This window comes from Perna viridis, chromosome 14, assembly GCF_037379345.1.
Source record: "Perna viridis isolate PV_CMFRI_1.1 ecotype Kerala chromosome 14, ASM3737934v1, whole genome shotgun sequence".
NCBI classification, from domain to species: domain Eukaryota; kingdom Metazoa; phylum Mollusca; class Bivalvia; order Mytilida; family Mytilidae; genus Perna; species Perna viridis.
This window is the reverse complement of record NC_142458.1, coordinates 8,100,649-8,122,021: the sequence shown is the minus strand read 5'-3', so window position 1 is coordinate 8,122,021 and position 21,373 is coordinate 8,100,649. Positions and strand designations below refer to the sequence as shown.

Below are 21,373 nucleotides of genomic sequence, written 5' to 3'. Positions count from 1 at the left end.
TCAGGGATAAAAATTCCTCAAGATCATACATGAACAATCATATCAATTTTTATTAAATTCTGTCCAGTAGTCTCTGCGGAGATAATTGGAAGTGATAACATTAAAAATAGCGAAACAAAATGTCGAAAGGAGCAACTTCAACGTGGGTTAACAGATTACAAGAAAATTTGACCATATATAGATCTAATCATGCTGAACAATTTAAGTCCCCATGTCAGAATTCTGCTAAACCTAGTGGTCTTTGAGATATATATATATGTCAACTGAAACTACTGTCTCACTCCAATGTTCTGTTTTAGTAACAGTTGCCATATTTTTCGACGGACACTCCCCACAATAGTTCTATGCAGAATACCCCAAGGAACATTCATACCAGGTTTAGTTCCAATTGGTCAAGTAGTGTCAGAGAACAAAAGTTTTGAAAATCTGTTAACGGATAACGGACAACGACAACGACAGACGCCAAAATATGACTTAAAAACATACAGCTGTCACAGTTTACTCCTTTTCTATTAAATGAACACCAAAAAATGTTAAAATTATTCGTTTAAAGCAAGCTGAAACTTTAACGGTCTGTTTTGCTCCCCATTCGAGATCAATTTTTGTATCATGCCTCTAAATTAAATGTCTTGTTTTTTTTGTTCTTGTAATATGATTTAATCAGGATATATTAGAACTGAGGAAAGGTCAATTTTAACCATAATTAAAGCGCTTGTCTGTTATTTTCACACTGTTCATTAATTAGTATAATTAGTTCTTATAGTTAAAACTTTCGAAAAGTGCACTGGACCAAGCTAGCTTACTTTCAATTATTTTCAACTACAAGCGAATGTTGCCATAAAAAGTTTTTAAGGCCTTTGAAATGATTCAAATATTTGCCCTTACTCTCACCCTTATTAAAAACAACTAATAACATTAATTTCTACATTATGTTAGTTCACAGATAACCAAGGCCATGAAGGCAACAAACCTGTCACTCCATTCGAACCTATTGTTCTGATTCCGAACGAACCAATAGTTTCTCTAGATTCTTCTATATGCCACGTGCTTGGCGGAGAATCATTTGGATCGACTCGGGCGGTATAGAACCCCGATCAAACACATTTGGAGTGAGCATGTTACTATGAGGCCAGTGGCGGGTACAGGGTGTTGGCACACCTGTTTTTTATTGAAAATTTGTTATTTTCATGTGTCAAATCAAGAAAAATAATGGCAAATAATGTCTTGGCACATCCCCTTATTTTGAGGAACTCCGGCTTACATCCCTTCTTTTCAAAGTGTCGGGATCCGCCCCTTGAAACCTCCGAAAAGGTGCCCAGGCTGCAGGTAAAAAGTTTAAGGAAAGGAAGTATGGCTGTTAAACACAAAGCTATTAAAAACGTCTGCACCCAAAGAATTCCGAAATAGGAATATGGAACCGTAAACATCTTGTGAACGAATAAATATGTAGTTATGTGTGCGTAATTTTTTTTTTTTTTTTTTTTTTTTTTTTTTTTTTTTAATGATCCTGAATATATTTTCCAAATAGTATCGATCCCGATATTTTTCAACCAAACCTAAAAATATGACTATTGTCTGTAAACTGACTTACTGCAGTGCTAACAATAATGTTTTTTTCCGTATTTTAAATGATATTCTGTCCAACCTTTTAAAACATAATATTACCTCTCTCCTTTTCCTTATGGTTACATTACTTCTTCCTCATAGCTTATAGCTAAGTAAACTTTTGTTGACAATAAACATTAAAATGTCTTTATTGAAAAAAGTTACATCAGTATTACCTACGTTGAAAAGGTATTGCATAAGGAACTAGAAAATTGTTCTAATACTTTACGCGTTATTATTCCGAAATAAAAAAATCTATAGAATATGTCTTGGAATCATGAAGGAAAACTGAAATCAATTTGAAAGAAATTTTCAAAGGAAATATATATATATATTTATATCATAATATCGATTATTTGCAGCTATGTCAAACATCTTCAAAGAGAGTGATATGGAAAATCAATCACTTTCCAACCAATAAAACTCCTTAGCGGAAAGAAAATCCTCTTGAATTGCGAATTAATGGCCCAGGTATACAAATCAGCTGATTTGTGTATTGCCTCGGAATGTGTATTGGCGTTCCATTGTATAAAGTATCATAAAGGGTGCACATTTCAAAAGGTAGATAAAAATCCGGAATCGATACTTGGGTCTTGGCCTTCAACTTCGATCTACGCGGTTCTCAATCAAAATTAATAACCGTGTAACGGAAATCGTTACCTTTAAACAGGTCAGGTCATGCCCGGATTGGTATGAAGACGGATTTGGTCCATAGTTAATTAGATCTTAATTATTACCGTGGCGAGTTAAATACCCTTATTATAAAGGCGAAAGATTAGTATAGACTTATACACTCTTAGTAACGAACGGGAAAAATATATACAATTTTGACTGGACTTAATCCGCTGAAAATAAACAGAAGTGGACAATATGAAATTAGACTGATACAGGAATTTTTAGTTTCTTATGTGATAGCTTTTCGATAATTTCATACTTTTGTGGATTTTTGATATTATAGTTTGTGCAACATGAGTGGTGGTATGGTAGGGAGTTACATGTTGGCTACTCGTAAGAGGTAAGATTATTGATAAACAATAAAAATAAATGAACAGTACATACCCAAAAAACGTTTCAGAGTGAGACGGATGTTTGTTTATTCATGTTCTTTCACACAAGGAATTTTGTCAAGAGCTGACTTCTTTTTATTTATTTTTAGAGAAATTTTAAAATTAAAATTTTATATTTTTTGTCCGTTCAAGTCATATTATAATATGGAAATTGAATAAAAAATCATGTAAGACCACAACAAACGGAAGAAACCGAAGACAAGCGTACAAGACGAGTCTTTCAAATAAAACAAAATATCAAAAACTTTAAAAGCTTCAATTCAGTTGTCATTATATTAAGGAGTTAGGTCATTAAGATCCATATCAGGCCCGTAATTATAAAATACTTTCAGAAATTGTGATCCAAAGTTTGTTTCACACTTATGTTTTTCACAATTGAAGAAAACACATTTTTTGTATTTTTAGAAAGTAAATCTACTTATGCAGTATCTTTAAAACGATTAAAAATGTAAATAATTTGGCGAATTACTTCTAATTTAGTCTGTTTACTCTACCTTTTTGAAAGTTTGAATTTCTATCTTAAAATGTTGTCTTTTAAATTACAATAAATGATGAACATTTTGTAATCTTCGTATGACAAACGGGGGTCATTTCATATATATACTACGTTTATTTTCGTGTTTGAATACAGAATAAATACTGGCATATACATGTATAAGCAATAATTTATGGCGAATCAAGTGGGCTGTAAGCTTCCTCCTTTTAGTTGGAACTTTGGTAAAAATGAGCGAATGCTAGCATGGAACCTCCATTTTTTTTTATTTCTGGGACGATCCCAATATTCGAAGCCCCTTTTAAAGATTTCTTGGTCCGCCTCTTTAAGCATGCCTGGAATACTCAGCCGTCGGAATAGACGATTGATACTGTGGTATTTCTTCAGAAAAAGTCCTGACGGTTTCGATACGTGTATGTTTGTTAAAGCCATAGAAATGTGTCGGCGTATAATGGCATATAATGTACAAATAAGAGTTTCTTTTTTTTGTGTTTGAATCTCTTTATTTCTTCAATCTTTTCATTTCCTTTCCCATACACAGATTAATCAAGTAACATTTGCATAAGGACATATAATGTTTCTATGTGAATTGGATATACAAATTGTAAGCATGAATAGCCGACAATGAGTTATTGTGGACAAACAATGTTCTAGCTACAGAATATAAGTTTAAACATCCTGAACAATGAATTGTTAGATCCTTTATATAAATAATAATCATTTTATTCATATTGACTCATGAATCAAAATCCTTTGAATACACAGGTCGAATTTTCACAATGACATCGTTTTTCCGTTCTATTGAATACGTTTGGAATGTATCTTTCGTAGCTCAAAGTTATTTCATGTCGACTATACTGATGGGCGGATTTAGATGGGGGCGTAGCGGGCGTGCCCCCCCCCCCAAAAAAAAAAATTGCAAAGCATGGGTTGTCAGGGGTAGATTCAAGTGGTTTTAGGTTGAAACTTTTATTCCTCTCTAATTTTACCACAAAAGATATACATTGTACCCACTCTAGAAGAATATTTCATAAAATTAACCTAAGAAAATTTTAACTGTGCGCCTCCCCCCCCCCCCATCTAAAATCCTGGATCCGCCCCTGACTATACTTACCTTGCACCCCAAGTCAACCGATGAATCAGCGGTCCTTTTCACAAAAAATCGGAAGTGTAAAATTAGTCGTAAGTTATGATGTCATAATAGATTTAAGTATTGTGACGTCACAACTTACGACTAATTTTACTCTTACGATTTTTTGTGAAAATTGCTGCAGGCGTCGATTTCGCAAAAAAGTCGTAGGTGCAAAGTTTATCATAAGTAATGACGTCACAACCTAAAATAACATTGTGACGTCATTATTTACGATCAATTTCACACCTACGACTTTTTGTGAAATCGACAAAAGACAAAATGAGAAAAGTCAGAATTATGCATGTTAAAACCCCACCAATCTGACGATATGATTTTACTCGCGGATGCTTTCTTTATTTGAAAAGACCATTATTTAATCTCCGCATCTCTGGATTTACTTAAAATTATTTCAATAGAATGTTTAAAAAATGAGGTTTTTGAAAGAGTTATCTGCTATTGAAATGTTCATTTCTGGTACATTTTAATGAAATTATAACTCAATTTACCGAAATGATACGAAAAATCTTCTTTCTATTTCCATAATTCTGATGGTGCGAATAGTCTACCTAAACTGTCAAAATGGTGGGTTTTTTTTTCATACTATGTTTCACCCACTGCCTGATTGTTATAAAGACTGACACTTGATATACTCTTTCTTATTTGGGGCATACAGCCACTACTGCTAAGTTCTGTTAGTATATTTTTTTCAAATTTAGAGACGAGACAGGGTTGATAAACAAAATGTCTAAACAAACCTACGAAGACTCCAAATCTAGACCTTTCGATTAACCTTAGATGTTCCTGAAAGCATACGATCAATATTTATATACTGTTCATGATACTTACTTTTCAAATGGTGTCATGCATAAGTTTGTTGCCGCGAGCCTACTAAGACTCCCAAAGAGTTTATTACTGAAACATCGATTTTGTTCAAATCTCTATTTGTGTTTAGTTATTCTAAAGAGTAGCAACTTAAAATTCTCCAGACGGTTAAAACATTTCATATTTCTTCTTTTATATAAAAACAGACAACACCAAATTATGTTTCGTAAATGTCTGTTTGTAAGAATCAGGCAGTGGATGAAAAAGGCCACCATTTTGAAAGTTTTATTTGACTATTTGTTCCATCAGAATCATGTAAAAAAGACAAGATTTTCCAAATCGTTTTGGTAAATTTAGCGATGCATGATTTCATTGAAATACAATGAGAATGAACATGTCAAGGGCAGATAACTAAAAAACCTCATTTTTCTTACATTCTATTTCAAATTTCTAAGCAAGTCTAAGGCTGCAGAGATCAAATAATTGTCTTTTTTAAACAGAGAAAGCATCCTTGAGTGAAATTATATTAGATTGGTAGGTTTTTGCCATGCATGTTTCTTGTTTTTTCCCCATTTTCCCCAATTCTTACAAAAACATTCAGCTTAGTATAAAACGAGACTCAATTTACCTGAATGATACCATAGGATATCGCGTGAGTTGAAATAATTACGGATCGAAGGTGCCTTCTACTGCACCAAGTTGGAGAAATTCACGTGTCGGAAAAACTTTTTAGAATCTTTGCAGATTTGATTTGGGGTGGCAGGTAAAGCAGATACACATTTTTTACTTCATCATTTTTGGGGCTTTCTACCATTTCGCTCCTTTCTTGAGCATACAAATTGTGTCCATTGAATATGTAGTGTTTAAAGTATACACCTTTGGGTTTTTTTTTCTGATCGTGCAGCGGGCGTAATTGTGAAGTTGGTCGAAAACGAGACGGAAATTTTAGTAAAAGCGTTGTCACGATTACCGGTATTTCATTTTATCTCTAGCAAGATATTCAATAGGCGGATACACAAAGTGGGCGCCCCCTCCCATACTCAAAAATTTTGGCTGTTAATGTAGTAAATGGTGGATCCGAAAGGGGGGGCTAATCTTGTGCTTCAAATTTTTCCTCAAGAAGTAAGCGAAAACATATGCAATATATTCAGTTGTAATAATAAGGCAATATTAAAGAAGAACTTTGTGCGATTTTTTGTTTAATTTATTGTATATCAATGTAAAAATATAAAACTATCTAAAAAAAAAATCAATTTTACCATGTCTTGACAGGACGGCCAATCTCTTCTGTTAAAGCCATTTTACTTCCTTTTTTACAAAAGTATATCACGGGTGTATTGAAGAAGTTCAGAGGTCATTTCACCATTGAGGTTTTCATCAAATGGGCTAAAAGTTTTCTACCAAGGCTTTGAGCTGTCTTTAGTGTCAAGGTTCATAAATTTAAATAAACTAGAACATAAAATCTTTAATTTACTTCTCAAGGAGTTTAAAAACTTGAAACAATAAATTGAAAAGTTTGTAAAATTGCCAAGTACTGAACAATACAGAGTCTGAGGGTGAAATATATATAAGGGCAATTGAGTGCCGAATTTGTTTAGGGTCGATTTAAATGGCATGAATTGACTGACGATTTACGATTGATTTTCAACCCCTGAAATGCATATATTTCATGACATAAAAGATATATGGTTATAAATAGAGTCGTTCATCGCGTCAACGCCTCTGTAAATTTAAAAGATGCGAGTATGACTGTTTTGTAGCACGGGGATATACATATATAAATAACTTGTTCATGTGTGGCTCATGTAGGCTCTGCGTGACTGAGATTGGTAACACAAATCGTCCAAATGATCTTCGTTAGATTTTTTTTAAACTTTTGTACAAAGTAAAGACAATGCCCACATGAATATTGATAGCCTGAAACCTCATTTTTTTAGACCCAAGTTTATTTTATCGAAATAATACTTATTTTATACTAATTCATGTTGACTCACAAAAGCAAGTACCCGTCTAAGATTTCTCATTACTGAACTTGATTTACTGACTTTAGTGGTGGATTCAGGGAGACAGATCTATAGGGACGTCACCCCCCCCCCCCCCATTTCTGAAATCTTTGATCCGCTCCTGTAGATCTACAATGTTAAGGTCGGTCGATTCCGCAGATTTACAGGTACTTATACAGATCTAGAGATAATGATTCGTTATAAATCCATGATGTCTGTCATGAATAATTAATGCTTTAAAATAATTATATCTACCGATTTTCAATATTTCTTTGATGTGAAAAACTATGAAAATTTATAATTTATCCCATACCGGCAAAATCATGACACGGCGGTGTGATCTGGAAAAGGAAAGAACCGTTAATTTGAGAGGAAGTATTATTGAAATTTGAAATCGACTACTTTGTTTTCAAAATTACCATAATAATAATTACAATTTGTAGCCTCGTAACTATTAATTGTTTTTGTCTTTTTTTCCCGAATGTCAACAGTTATTATGATTGCTTTCTATATTTCTCATGATTTCTGGAAAGAGAAGGAATTGACTTTTAAATAATACACTTCGGTGATCAAAAATACGTTCGGGAAAGGAATATTGATATTCGTTTTTGCACACAGATTTACAAACAATGGCAGAATCATGGGGTTTCGTCGGTTGACTCACCCGCCTTTTTCCGAATCTTGTATATTTTTTGTTGCATTTTAGGCAAGTATTAACTTATGTTAACTTGACTCCCTTCCAAATGTCTGGACCTGTGCCTGACAAGTTTTCGCTGTATTTCCAATCACCAGCGTAACTAAAAAAAATATTTGTAGCTTAGCCTATAGGATTACAAGTTTATTTTGGTTTGACCGGCCTATAAATATTTTAGGGTATTTTGTTCAATTTCGTTGGGAAAAAGTCGTCAATTATTGCGACTCATACTGTTTGGAAATGAACAACAAATAGTGTTTTTGGTCTTTTCTGTATATGTTTTTTAGTTGTATTGTATGCCTAGTTAATTCTTAATAAAAGTACTTTTTTTTCTTTCGGGTAATTCATTTCTTGGTGCTTAAATATGACATCTTTAAACGCTATATACAAAATCAGGAGTGACAGTTAAAGAACTCAGTATACTTCGTACCTGTAGCAAATACGTATTTACACAAATTTGTTCACTTTTCAGACCGATTAAACATTATTTTCTTTGTCAAATCAACCAAATGAAAAGTATATTGAAAGAAAACAAACCTTCTGTTTTGTATGAGACAAATTGTGATTGAAGGTAAATAATAGGGAGGAAGCAACAGACTTAGGGACATACAAAGCGTATACCCAAACACTCAGAGTACCTAAACAACAGCTAGAGGTCCCAAAAAGGGTTAAGAAAAATTAAATTCAGCAAGAATGTTGCATTGGGAGCCTTTGCGTATTCATATACTGAGAATGATTAGGAAAAGCATATTCTTGACTCAAGTTTTACCTTAGAATCATGTTTAGCTGTATTTAAAATACGTTTTCTGTCAAAATTTAACGAGATTAATAATGGAAACAAGATAATATCCCATTGGTAGTATGCATACTCCGTGCATGGTATGCATTTAATGGGATTGAATTGTGCGAAATCAATTTCTACGGCAGTAACTACATGAACATTCATTAGAATATAAAGATACCAATTTGTCACGCGGCTTTACTCGAGATTAACTCTGCTTTAACGCTTGCGGTACCAACCAACTAAACAAAGAATTCTTAATTTCACACCATAATATTTTTCATTTGATTCGTTGCCGTATAACATTCTGCATCATGGTATCAAACGATTTGTTCTTGGAATAATTGATGTTTCGTAACGAAGTTTTCTAAGGATTCCCTCTAGGGACCCTTTTGTTTTAGTAACGACTCAGGTTTAGAGGTTAAGGATTTCTTCAGTTCTTGTATCCAATTTACTTGAAAGTGAAATTATGCCTTCGTTTGAAGGGAGATTGGCTAATGCAAGCTATCCAAAATCGTAAGTAAAATTAGTTTAAAGAGCCAGCGATGATCATCCTAAAAGTAAGCACCTTGGTACCACTGGAATACATGTTGTATGTACGGAAATCTCAAGTTTATTTATCTATTATTTTTTTTCTGATTTTCTTTTTAGTATTTACTTATGTTTGATTTTTTTTGTGGTAAATGCTATTACAAAAATATATCTGTGTACAGTGATTGAAATAATTCGCACCTGAACTTAGGCATTACTGAATGAGGTTTTTTATGTAAGTAAATTTTAGTAATTTAGTAACATCACGGAGACAAAAAAAGGGTCGTCTGAATGAAATCAAGCAGTGGTTGATCCAGGGGGCGGGGTGTTGCAAACCCCTCCCGCCCACTTTAAAATTTTGTTATTTAATTTCGTGCAGATAGTGTGAAAAAAGAGCAAATAGCAAGCATGGAATACCCTTTTTTCAGGAACCTCCCTTTTTCTTGTCCCCCTTTTTTTGTCAGGTTTTGTATTGCCAACTAACTCTGGCATATTGGTGTTTATTTTAGCTGATTCGCTTGCTTGCCCGTCATGTCAAGCGTATTCCGCTATTTGTAGCGCATTTAAACCCTACTTCGTGCCCTAAGGAGAAAACATGTTTGGAAGTCGGATATTTGATGGCGCACCGTCTGTTAAACTTGAAGTTGGTGTAATCTCATCTTTTTGGTTATTTTTACCCAAAAATTAAACTAAATAATCAAAATGATTTCTACAAATCAAAATTGACCATGTTTAGTCTCGATTAACAAGCGGTGGATCCAGGGAAGAAGAAATTGAGGTTGACCCCCCCCCCCCCCCTTGTCAAAACTTTTCGTTAATTTTGTGCAACATTTGGAGAAAAAAACAAACAATAGCTTGGAACCTTCCTCCTTTTTATGGATATCTGGATATCTGATATTCTGTACTTCAAGTCAAGTTATCTATAAAATTGTATACATGTATATCTTGGCGGATTTTTTTTCTTGATATCTTTTTAATTTTTCCCAGTTCGATTAATTCTCAGGCAGAGTACAAGCAGTTTAATGCAGTATCCGCCTAACCGTTGTAAAAGAAGTCGGTTTCTTTTAATAAAAGAAAGGTTCGATCACTGCAGTTAGCCTTATATAATAATAATAGTTAATCTGATAGTTCCCCCCCCCCCCCCGCAAAAAAAAAAACAATAAAATGTTTGTCAGTTCGAGTTTTATCCTACAATAAAGTGCACGTTATATATCATATGCACTGCAAATTTTTTTCTACTTTTTATAATTAAATTTTCAATAAATTATAACGCTTTGAGCAATAACTTTGCGTGTTATTCAGTAATAAATTTAAATGCCGTCACACTATATCATGATGTTAATGCAATCAGGTAAAAATTACCTGAATTAAAACTTGAAAATGTATTCGATTACATTTAATTTTACACAAGATCATTTAATGGTAAGATAAATCAAGTTCCCACTTGAAAGCGGTGTCAAATCAAATAGTGTCAGGATTTCTTTATCTAAGGACAAGAAATTTAAATAATATAAGTTATACAAACAAAAATCGCGTTATACACATTATTACCGAAAATTTTATTTGAAGCGTATACAGAAATTAATGAGTGTGCAGTAGTGGATCCAGAAATTCCAAATGGGAAGTGGGGCGCTTACTGGCTTATTTGGGTGGTGGCATTCCAGTGATATCCATTTTGTTTCGATATAATCAATAAAACTGTTCAAGCACCTGGGGGAAGGGGGGCTCCCGCCTCTCCCGATGGATCCACCTTTGAAGATGACAATCATATTGTTTGGGTGCAATTGCTTCACATTAGGGGGAGATCAAACTTTAAAATTAGTCTATGTACACCTTTGAGAACCACATCCAGGTTGAGGTTATACTAGCAAAAGCCAAGGACAAATTAAAACGAGATGGGATCAGGCTTTTATGTTTTCACTTTTGCCCAAATTTTGACCGAAATTAACAAATTGTTTCGAAAAGGGGGGTCCAACCTCCAACACACTTCTCTGGACCCCCACTGAAAGCTTAACTGTTATATTTTGCAAATACTAACGATAACTCTGAAGGACCTATCTTATACACCTCCCCTAGTCCGATCGCTCTATTGTGGCATATTCTTTTAGCACACCCCCCACGACATATCAAGGAGGGGCAATAATAGCCTAGAGCTCCTTTTTTCTGTAACGCCTCGCCTTTTCAAAATATATTGAGCTGCCCATTAACACTCCCCTATCTTCCCCATAACTTCCATAAATCTAGGTGCGTGAGGCCTATTCGCCCGTTTTATTAGTAACAAATAATTACATGTTTCACCTCTAAAGGACAGGTGAGTCGATACAACTTACTGGTATTTTTAATCTGATCAATTTTTCCCATCTATAGCCACTGATAACGATAGGCACCACCTTTAAACGTTATTTGAAATCAATAGGGATAATTTTAAATGCATTAAAATTTCCCTCTACACAACCATCAACCTAGCTTTGTTTGTAACTTTCCGGATGAGACGACGGTTGATAGCGTAAACACGAAACAACATGGCTCGCCAGTATAGTGGGATTTTATTTTCGTATTACCCCAAAACGTAAGGATTTCATTTTATATTATAACTTAATTTTTATGCTTAGTTATTGGATTCATAAAGAGACTCAAAGTGCATGTCCTTTTAACTGTTTAATGTAAAAGTGTGTACACTCTTTGCAAGTACAATGGTGTACTTTCATTAATTCACCGTCCCAACAAAAATAGACAATTTTCGACTACTGTACCCTTCATAATTTTGTTATGTTTCCATTTTTAACGTATTATCAGTATACAAAAAGGGTCATTGTTTTCTAAATTCGTGAACTTGTTGGTTTTTTACTTACTCAAGTACAATTCATTGAAAATTATATAGACACTGTTCTCTACAAAATTGTAATCCTATTTTTATACAGCGAAGCAATTATAAAAGCAGTATGAAAATTCTAATCGAGAAAGAAGATACAATTTCAGAATCCTTCATACTTTAGTTTTGATTCGTATTTTTTTTTTATTTCGTTTGTGATTGTCTGTTTGTTTTGTTTATTTATTGTAATAAATTCACTCACTCGTTAAAAAGAGAGAGAGAAAAGTTTTGAAGGGATCAGTTTAAGAACGAACGAAAAGAGCGAAATATCTTTTGAACCCTATTGATAGAATGAATTATCAGTTGCTCGACGAAAAGACTAACATATGAAAAAAACGCAATATCTCGAATTATGATCTTGGATAGAAGATAGGTTTAAGGAGATAGACCTAGGGTAAGGGAAATAACTCTTGAAATCAGTGATATGTTTGTATCATATTCAATTTCACCAAAGCCTTTTAAGCTTTCCTTTGAAACAGAATGAAATCAATTCAAGTTACTTTGATGCTTACATGAGATTTTGTATAATGATAAATATAAACGTTCCAATGATTTGTAAGAGTTGTGTCCCATACCTTAGGTTTACGTCCTCAATCAACAAAATAAAAAAAATAGTACAGTAACCAAAATGTGACACGCGGAATGAAAACTCTATCACAAATAAATGAAATAATTCTGTAATTCTAATCTGAAATGCGAAATTGATCTCCGCTGTAAATCACCGAAGTTGCCAATGTAAATTTACCTATTCCTTGATTTCTATGTAATAAAATACAAAAAACATAAAAAAGTATCAAAAACATTCTAGAAACGTGAGCTTTTATATTGATTTAAATCTCCAAAAAGCATAAAAGAGAGTCTTAAAATTGGTTTATAAATGCCTGTGTATTCAAAATAATTCCCCGCTATTCATTTCAATCAATACATGAATACCCCTATTTATTAATTGTTGACATTTAGTGGAAAACCATTGAAGAGAATTTCTTGGGGTTTATTTAAATACATATTCGTTCAGAGTAAGCCAAAGTATGGCCAAAAAATATATAACGGTATATATACGTATGTTTTTTATTGTTTACATGCATGTACTAGAAAATATAGACATGATGATATAGCTTATAATTAATGTTAAAAAAGGAAAAGTATAAGTGTTGTATTCAGGGGCCCGCCGGAACCCCCTTCCTATTTTGAAAATTTGTTACTTCTATGCAGTATTAGAGAAAATAAGCAAATTATGACGTAGACCCTATTATAAATTTAGGAAAGTGACCCCCTTCTTGCTTTGAGTATTGAAACCAGGAAAACTCAAAAAAACAAAAAAAAACAAAAAACAATAGAAAATAGTGTTAAGCCTTTGTACTGAAAAGTGTATTTACGCACCGATTGAACTGGCGATGAACATCGTTACAGTACATGAGTCTTTAAGATACAATATAGGTCTGAATTTATATAAGTGTGGAGTGACCTTAATATTTACATCTTGAATATATGGTCATGAACAACTTGGATCGCCACTTCCTTCACGCGTTATATGGGTGTGCTTGAATCGTGTAGGGCGTTATACACTTTCGCGTTATGTACATCAACTGGACGCTATTGTCAGGCGTTCTTGAAAGCGTTCCCCTCTGAATATATTTGATCTCTGGTTTCATAAGCTTACGCTGATTTAATACTTCTGCATTCGTATTACTTGTATTGTCAAAAAGACAACAACATCCGGTTTTCACTGCTTTGGATGATTATTCATTTCTGGTCCACTTGTTTCACTCTTAGACGGATGCCATCAGGAGTCTCAGGGCAAAACATATCGACCAGAAAGGACTAAGTAATCCGAAGCAGTGAAAACCGGATCCAACTGACACTCACTCACAACCATAATTTAAGTAGCTGTCTTTGTAAGAATCATGCAAGATCTGAAAAATGTGATACACCCCAAAAAAGGCTACATATTTTTATTTTTGTGACTATGTTGCTTTATGGGTCTATACTATGAAATGTGTAATCATTCAAATCTGCCTGCTCATAAGAGATCAACATTGAAAACCCAATAGATTCTATTGTATTTGAATATCATTTACAGAGTTATCTCCCTTGATTTTGATATCTACAGTGCATTCTATATAATTTTATCTCCTATGAACACAGGTCATATGAAAAACTGATTGTTAATTTCTGTTTACTATGGCAATTCAAACAAAATATTAAAAAAATATGTAGGCTTTCCAACCATGAATCACATTTTGCATGATTCTTACTTCTATGTGTTTGTTCACCACTAGAAACATCATCATACTCTTCCTATGTATGAGACCTCCTTGAACGTTTTTCACTGCCTTGTACTGAGTGAGAGACGTTGACGTTACTGTTTCGACGTAGAGACGCCATAGTAACGTCGTACAACGTTTCCGGGGTGGGGATGGGTTATGGTCGCCTGTAGTCGCTCAAAAACATATACGTTTTCTGTTACTCGCAAAAAATCTTACAAATTCTCCGTTTATCGTGATAGTGCTTACCATGACAACTGCATACCTGCTGATAGAAGGGACCAGGCCACACAGGTAACAACAGACAAGAAAAGACAAGAGGGAGATTATGTGCAATGTGATGCCGTCAAACAAGATACGATATGGAAAGAGTCAGTGACCGGTGAAAGACGGTGTTTGAAAAATTGGTAAGTGTTTAATTTACGAAATAACAAAAAGTAATTTTCGACACCAAGTTCAAGATAATTATTTCTTAGGCTCTGCAGGACAGTTGACCACACGAAGTTCAGTCAGTTATAAGCGACTTTTGTTGCATCCTTCCGTTCAAATTGATACAAATTTAATCATACTATTTTACCGTTCAAATTAATGACAAAAACTAATTTCGAAGAAAATGAAACAGGTATACTGATGTACACTTTAACCATTCTCGTATAGGTCGAATCAGAAAACAACAAAACACCATGGTTTCCACAAACGACATGGTAAAATCGATCTAAGCCGGTATTGAGTTAGTTTATTGAGGAAATTCTCAATCGACATAACAGTTGTCATTTTACGGATCAACCGGAAAATTGATTTTTTAAAACATTTATTTGTAATTTTGCTTATCTTCAGATTTACAAAAAATCTGCGAATTGATCGATGTATTTTTTTGTGTAATTATGCGTTGTGAAACTGAAGTTTGAATCGTGTCGATTAAAAAAGCGTGATCCGAAAAGTACGGACACTTTTTCCTTTAAATTTACGAGTTCTAAGTTTATTGTTTTCACTGATGGCTCTTTTATATTTGATCTTTTATTACCAATTGACAGAAATCATATCATTACGCTTCAAGTTTATCTGTATTAATGTCTGATCGGTGGTCAATTGCAATCTTTTCTATCACTTTGTATTCATTTTTCGTACGCCTATCAATAAATTGGTATATTTCTGCCCGTTCTCCTGTTCATTTATCTTCTGGTCTTTGTCCCTGGATTACATTCTTTTGATTACCTATAACCTTGGTTCCCTTGATTATTCTTCCGATGTTAACACGTGTATATTTTTTAGCTTTTTGTGAATATGTAAATGCAGTGTGTCTTGGTCCTAATTGTTTATTTTAGAAAAACTGACTTTAAAAAATAAGAAAAAAATAAGCTTTTTGTAATGGACTTATCATATGCATACTTTTCTGTATATAGAAAACGCCTGTTATAAGGCCAAAAAATACGATATGTGTTGCCTATTACACATTTGAAAGAAATATGGTAGGTAGGTAGGTAGGTAGGTAGGTAGGGACTTCCTTTTATTTCACTTTTTTCACATTGAGCCTGCTGAAAAATCGATCTGATTATAACAATGCTTATTGAAAAAATGAACCAAAAAAATTCATGGTACACTATTTTTAATTGAAAAATAGGATGGATAATATGAAACACACATCTTTAATTTAGCCTAATGCTAACAAAAGATATTGTTTTGATATTTTTCAGGGAACAAGATTGGGGTTTCTTAACAGAGTTCGATTCAAAGGTGAGTTCGTATGTAGAGTATTCTGTTAATTTTACCTGTATCATCTTGTGTTACCAATTTTCACGTTTGTGTATTGAGGAAAAAATGTCATCGCGATTTGTTAGTTATACAAATATTTCAAAGAAGACAGCCTTTTGTCTAAATGAACGTCGTAAATTGCATACAATTTTGGTAAATCTAAAGCACGTAGCGATGTCATGTATACAAAACCTACTACCACAAAGTCTCACTTCTTCTGTTCGCCGTTGTATATTTCTACATCTATCAGACATGCCTATTGCGAATTGCAAGTTTGATTTTGTCGAATTGATATCTTTCTCTTAGCTTTAAACAGAATGAGATGTTGGAATACATGTACTAAGTCTGGTATAGATTTTTTTTTTAAATTTCAAAAGTAAGTCTGTGCCTGCTCTGCAAGAGAATTGAAAATTTGCACATTAGAAAAAATATGCGTCACCGACCGTTCAGAACGATGATTTGTTTTCTCTTGAACATTACTGCCTCAGTGGTCTTCCTGTATTTTGTGTTTGCCTCAAGTGTTGGAGGTCGTGGGTTTTATACCCTGCCAAACCATTCCAAAGACTTTAAAATTGGTAGTCTCTGCTTTTCCGCCTAGCATGTGGCATATCGGCTGATTTGCTTGGTCAAGGTAATGTTTCCGAATTTGGTGACGTGCTTACACTATATGTGGGAGCTTTGAATTTAAAATAAAATCTGTTACAGCGTATCGGACTTGTCCTAATCGGGATCTGTTTGATTTATCAAACATTCTTGTCCTGGAAATGAATGAAATATCTGAAACATGACATGAACCACAATCAATCAATCTGATTAGCAAGTAGTGGAAGTTAACTATATAGTGATCATGATTTGTCAAGAATTAACTTTTACTTCTATAAGAATACTGAAATTTAAGATATATCGTTGCCTTAAGTTACATTGAACTGTCGTCTACAGTAAAAAAAAAAATTACACGTATCTCTTTAATGACTGTGAAAAATACGGTTTGAAGTTGAAACCTTGCTTGTCCGCACCTCTTTTGGACTGCAAGTTTTGTTTAGTTTTCTTGCATTGAAATTGAAAGAACCCTACGTCTAATTATATTCCTGATTTGGATACAGTGAAACTTATTTCTGAGTAAACTGATAACCTGTCCAAACCAGATTTCTTCTAAACTTGTCCCGTTATATCAATTTCAATACATTTTTAATTTGTATAAACCGAACATCTCTAGCTGTTGAAAGAAAAAAATTTCAGTCCCAAATAAGTCCGTTTTAGAAGGTTTAACTCTATATGCAGTGTTCTGTTTAGACTAGTTCCACTGTACATGCAGTATTCGGTTTATACAGGTTCCAGTGTACCTACAATGTTCGGTATAGACAGGTTTCACTGTACATGCAATGTTTGGTTTAGACAGGTTCCAATGTACATCCTATATTCAGTTTAGATGGGAGTCTCTGTATTCTCAATTGCTACGATTTTTGTCAAGCAGGATAACCACAAGATTATTACTTATTCTGTACTTATTTACCTATGTAATATAATCTACATAAATCTTATACAATATTGATTTTAATATTTTATACCCTTATCAATACACAGTCATAACTTGGTTGAATAGATATTTAACAAACAATTCGGAGTTTTGACGATTTTCTAAGTGCGCTTTGAGATTTATTTATGGTTGTAAATCAATAATTGTTTTGTTGAGAAAGGTTTAGAGTTATATCCCCTTGCTATAAATGATCGCTTGTTTGACTTTGGAGATTTTAAAAGAATTTTACACTAAGAAAGAGGCGATAGGTGGAAACTTTTTGTCAACTTTCTAAACATCGCAGTGACATGAATCCGCTTGAGCTGGTGAATATGCTCGGCAGAGTCTCGCATTTTCCCGCGGTTTTTAAAAGTTCGTCTGTAAATCGGTTTTTATGTCAAGTCAGTGCACTATATAAAGGACAAAAAAAAAACAAAAACAAAAACAAAAACAAAACAAAAAAAACAAAAAAAAACTTGTAGAAAAATTCAAAATGTTTGATTTCATGAAATAAAGTACAATTTGAATTCAGGTACCTCGATTTCACATGACGTTTTTTTTTTCAGATTGATGAGGTAAACGTTTGAAAATCACATTTAATTGCATTTTATTGTTAACAAATCATAAATTCATTGTGTGTGTTGTATGATCTAAAAACCAGAGCTGTATTAATATGTGTACATGTTGTTAGTCATTACATGTAAATTATACGATCTGGCTCATTGTGTGTGTGTTTTGTCAGTTCGTTTATGGTCGGTCGAAATTTTCGTCTTTATTGGTTTTGTGTTTTTGTCTAACATTCGTGTTTTCACAAAAATGTCGCTTCATACGATTTTCACTTTACTCATTCAAAACAGCTTGACATGCAGGGTGAATAATTTAGACTCGGTGTCCTTTCTATTCGGTCGTATAATTCTTGGTTCGCCCGAGGGATCTTTGGTCCAATTGGTTAAGTGCATATATACATGAAAGTGCTCACCGAGTCGAGAGGTATTTTTAACAGGGCTAATACACGCGAAAAAAAAATCGGAAAATTACTTAAGGAGGTAGGGTAAGGGGCTTAACTCTTACAAATCATTGGAACGATCTTATAAAGCATTTTACATCAGTCTCATGCAAGCGTCAAAGTAACTTGGAATAATTTGATTCTGTTTTAAATTAAGCTTAATAGGCCCTGGTGAAATTGAATAAGCTATGAACATTATTGAGTATCCTATTCACCATAGAGTCCGTCTATCCAGTATTATCTATGTATTCTATTTTTTTCTGGTATCGAAATTGGTCTTTTGCCGCGGTCTATAATGGCTTGACCGGATGACAAACGTTCATACTGATCAACTTCTCTGTTTGTATATTTTAACCTGTTCAAAACAGCGGTCGTTAGCGGGTTTCCTGTCCATTGAAATATCACCATTTTACATAAAACGAACGGTTTTCTAATCTAATGTATTGGCGTTAAAAGGTATTTGTTACAAAAAAAAATCAAATTAGCGATTTGTGCTCATTTACAGGGAAACCAGATGGAAAAAGAACCACTTCCGGAGAAAGCCAGTATATTTTCCTCAGATATGCCCAACACTAACTCAGGAAACTATGGCAACAGAGTTAACACAGACCTGGGAAGACAAATGCAGAACCTAGAATATAAATTCTATGCAGAAAAACGAAGACGGAAACTCGGAAACGATTTAGTATGCTACTGAGTCTAGAAACTTGAACTTTTTTGTATTTTGGATGTTTTGTCGAATTTCAGAAACGAGTTTTATCAGGGTCTTTTAATTTTGGAACAAATTGGTTTTAACAATGAGAAATATAATTTTGATGGATACATTTACGAAACTACAAGTCATTATACAATCGACAGCATTTAAGTTGGCTGTTCTTTCAGGTTGTAAAATAAACTTGAATTATATGTTCATGCATTCAGAACTTTTTTTTTTAATCTGAATTTACTTGTTGTGTCGGACAACGTACGATAGTTGGTTATAATTTTCATTTATATGGAGATGTTCATGTGGTAAATAGTCTCAACTTTAAATATTGTAATATTTCATGTTATATTTTATTCAGAACCATTTATGTGCCAATATTATACCCTCTTGTAAATGTTCAAGGAGAGATAACTCTTAATATTAAAATGAATTTGAAAAATCTTACATTTAACAAAAGATAACTCCATGCATTACACTTGTCTTTGTTTTTCCCTTTGTGTTATCAATATATTTTGTTTGTTTATTATATATATTGTTATTTTTTGAAGTGTTGTATATTTTTATTCTTAAATGCTTCCATCCTAGTAGCTTTAAATGATACATTTTGGTTTTTCTTCATTTTTTAACAAACACCTCTACATTTTAACTGACAACTCCCAATCCAAATAGGTTTTATACCATACTTCTGTTTCAGATTTTTATTACTTTATTTAAGATCATAAGTATACCGTAAAACAGTATTTTTCTTTGAACCAAAGTAATGTCTCTCGTCTAAGCTTTACTTGTGCTAACATTTTATAATTCACATATACATCTATATATTTATAATTACTGTGTAATGAATTGAAATTTCCATTTTTACATCTTTTTATCATTTTTAACCTAACCTGAATAATTTAGTTGTTATATTCCAGTCACATCTGATCAATCAGAAATCAGAGATAATTGGGGTTGATGAGGGTTTACTTTTAACCTATATCATTAATGAAATGATCACTGATTGGATGAAACACTTTAATTTATTCCTTCTATCTCTTCATAATTATTTTCACTTTTTTTACCTTCTCACAAATTTTAAGGTTTCAGTTTGCACTCTGCTATTGACATAAACAGGGTTTAAAAACTCTCAGGCTTTAATTATTTGTTACTATGGCAATTCTGTGATATTTCTGTATATATAATAGATTTTAGATACATTGTTTTTTTTTTAAGTCACTTATTAACAAGACAACTTAAGTAATAAATCTTAGTACCAAATATTTCTTTTAATTATTTTGGTCAAACAAATATTTTCATGAATCATCATCCATGATAGCATGGACAAATCTCCTAAAAATCTCAAATGTGATTTTCCTTAAATCGTTCCTTATTTAATTCCCAGATAGAAAAAAAAACAACAGATATGGTGAAACACAACAAACGCACCATCGTTTGACCCTTATTTTTTATGAAACCATGGCCTAGTTTTTGTATTGAGCTAAAGTCACTTTGATTACCTTATACCCCAAGGTTTGTAGGAGGTATATGGTGATCATGGTGTCTGTCAATCTGCCCACACCTTTTTTCTCTGCAACGACCAGTCGCATCCTCTTGCTATTTCCAAAGAATCTCCATAAATGTATGCTATATTGTGAGATTCGTTTTTAGACTGAAGCAACATCAACTTTATGTTTATATTTCAACCATATGGGGCGTGGATGAATCCTTTAGTAAGGTATGCACAATTTCTAGTTAAAATCTTAACACAGTTACAACTTGAATACATTGAAACCTAATGTAACATTTAGAAAAAAAGATAACAAAACCAATTCCTTCATAATAAGTTGGTTTTCTGTTGAACAACTAAGATGTTAAAAACCTACCTTTGATAATAATCATTTTTTCTTTATCTCTGAAACACAAATCATTTCATTCCAATTTATCAAATCAAAAAAAAAATTCAATTACCTACCTAACCACAATTGAAATTGTCCATCAATGAACAGCAAACAAATAATTAAGTGTAAGTTTTTGTAAGAATTTGGCAGAATAGGAAAAGTCTCTGTAAGAATCAGGCAGTGGGTAAAACATGGGATGAAAAAAAAAACAAAACACTATTTTGAAAGTTTAAATTGATTATTTGCAGCATC

The 21,373-nt window shown here is 33.2% G+C and overlaps 1 protein-coding gene across 2 annotated transcripts; it reads left to right on the top strand.

Annotated features, from left to right (window-relative positions):
* The first annotated feature begins 2,228 nt into the window (after positions 1 to 2,228).
* Positions 2,229 to 20,501, top strand: LOC148598014 (ciliary microtubule inner protein 5-like). Of its 2 annotated transcripts, none has more exons than XM_088562510.1 (4): positions 2,229 to 2,620; positions 14,507 to 14,671; positions 15,959 to 15,998; positions 19,044 to 20,501. In XM_088562510.1, exons 1-4 carry the CDS (start codon positions 2,574 to 2,576, stop codon positions 19,233 to 19,235), a joined length of 444 nt encoding a protein of 147 aa, XP_088418636.1. In that variant the 5' UTR covers positions 2,229 to 2,573; the 3' UTR covers positions 19,236 to 20,501. The 2 variants fall into 2 exon arrangements, with proteins under 2 accessions (XP_088418636.1, XP_088418635.1); XM_088562509.1 differs by lacking the exon at positions 2,229 to 2,620 and adding an exon at positions 11,543 to 11,697.
* Positions 20,502 to 21,373: the final 872 nt, after the last annotated feature.

Coding starts and splice junctions, on each gene's coding strand:
- LOC148598014 (XM_088562510.1), top strand. CDS start 2,574: ATGAGTGGTGGTATGGTAGGGAGTTACATGTTGGCTACTCGTAAGAG. Junction 14,672..15,958: donor AGACGGTGTTTGAAAAATTG/GTAAGTGTTTAA, acceptor GATATTTTTCAG/GGAACAAGATTGGGGTTTCT. Junction 15,999..19,043: donor TAACAGAGTTCGATTCAAAG/GTGAGTTCGTAT, acceptor GCTCATTTACAG/GGAAACCAGATGGAAAAAGA.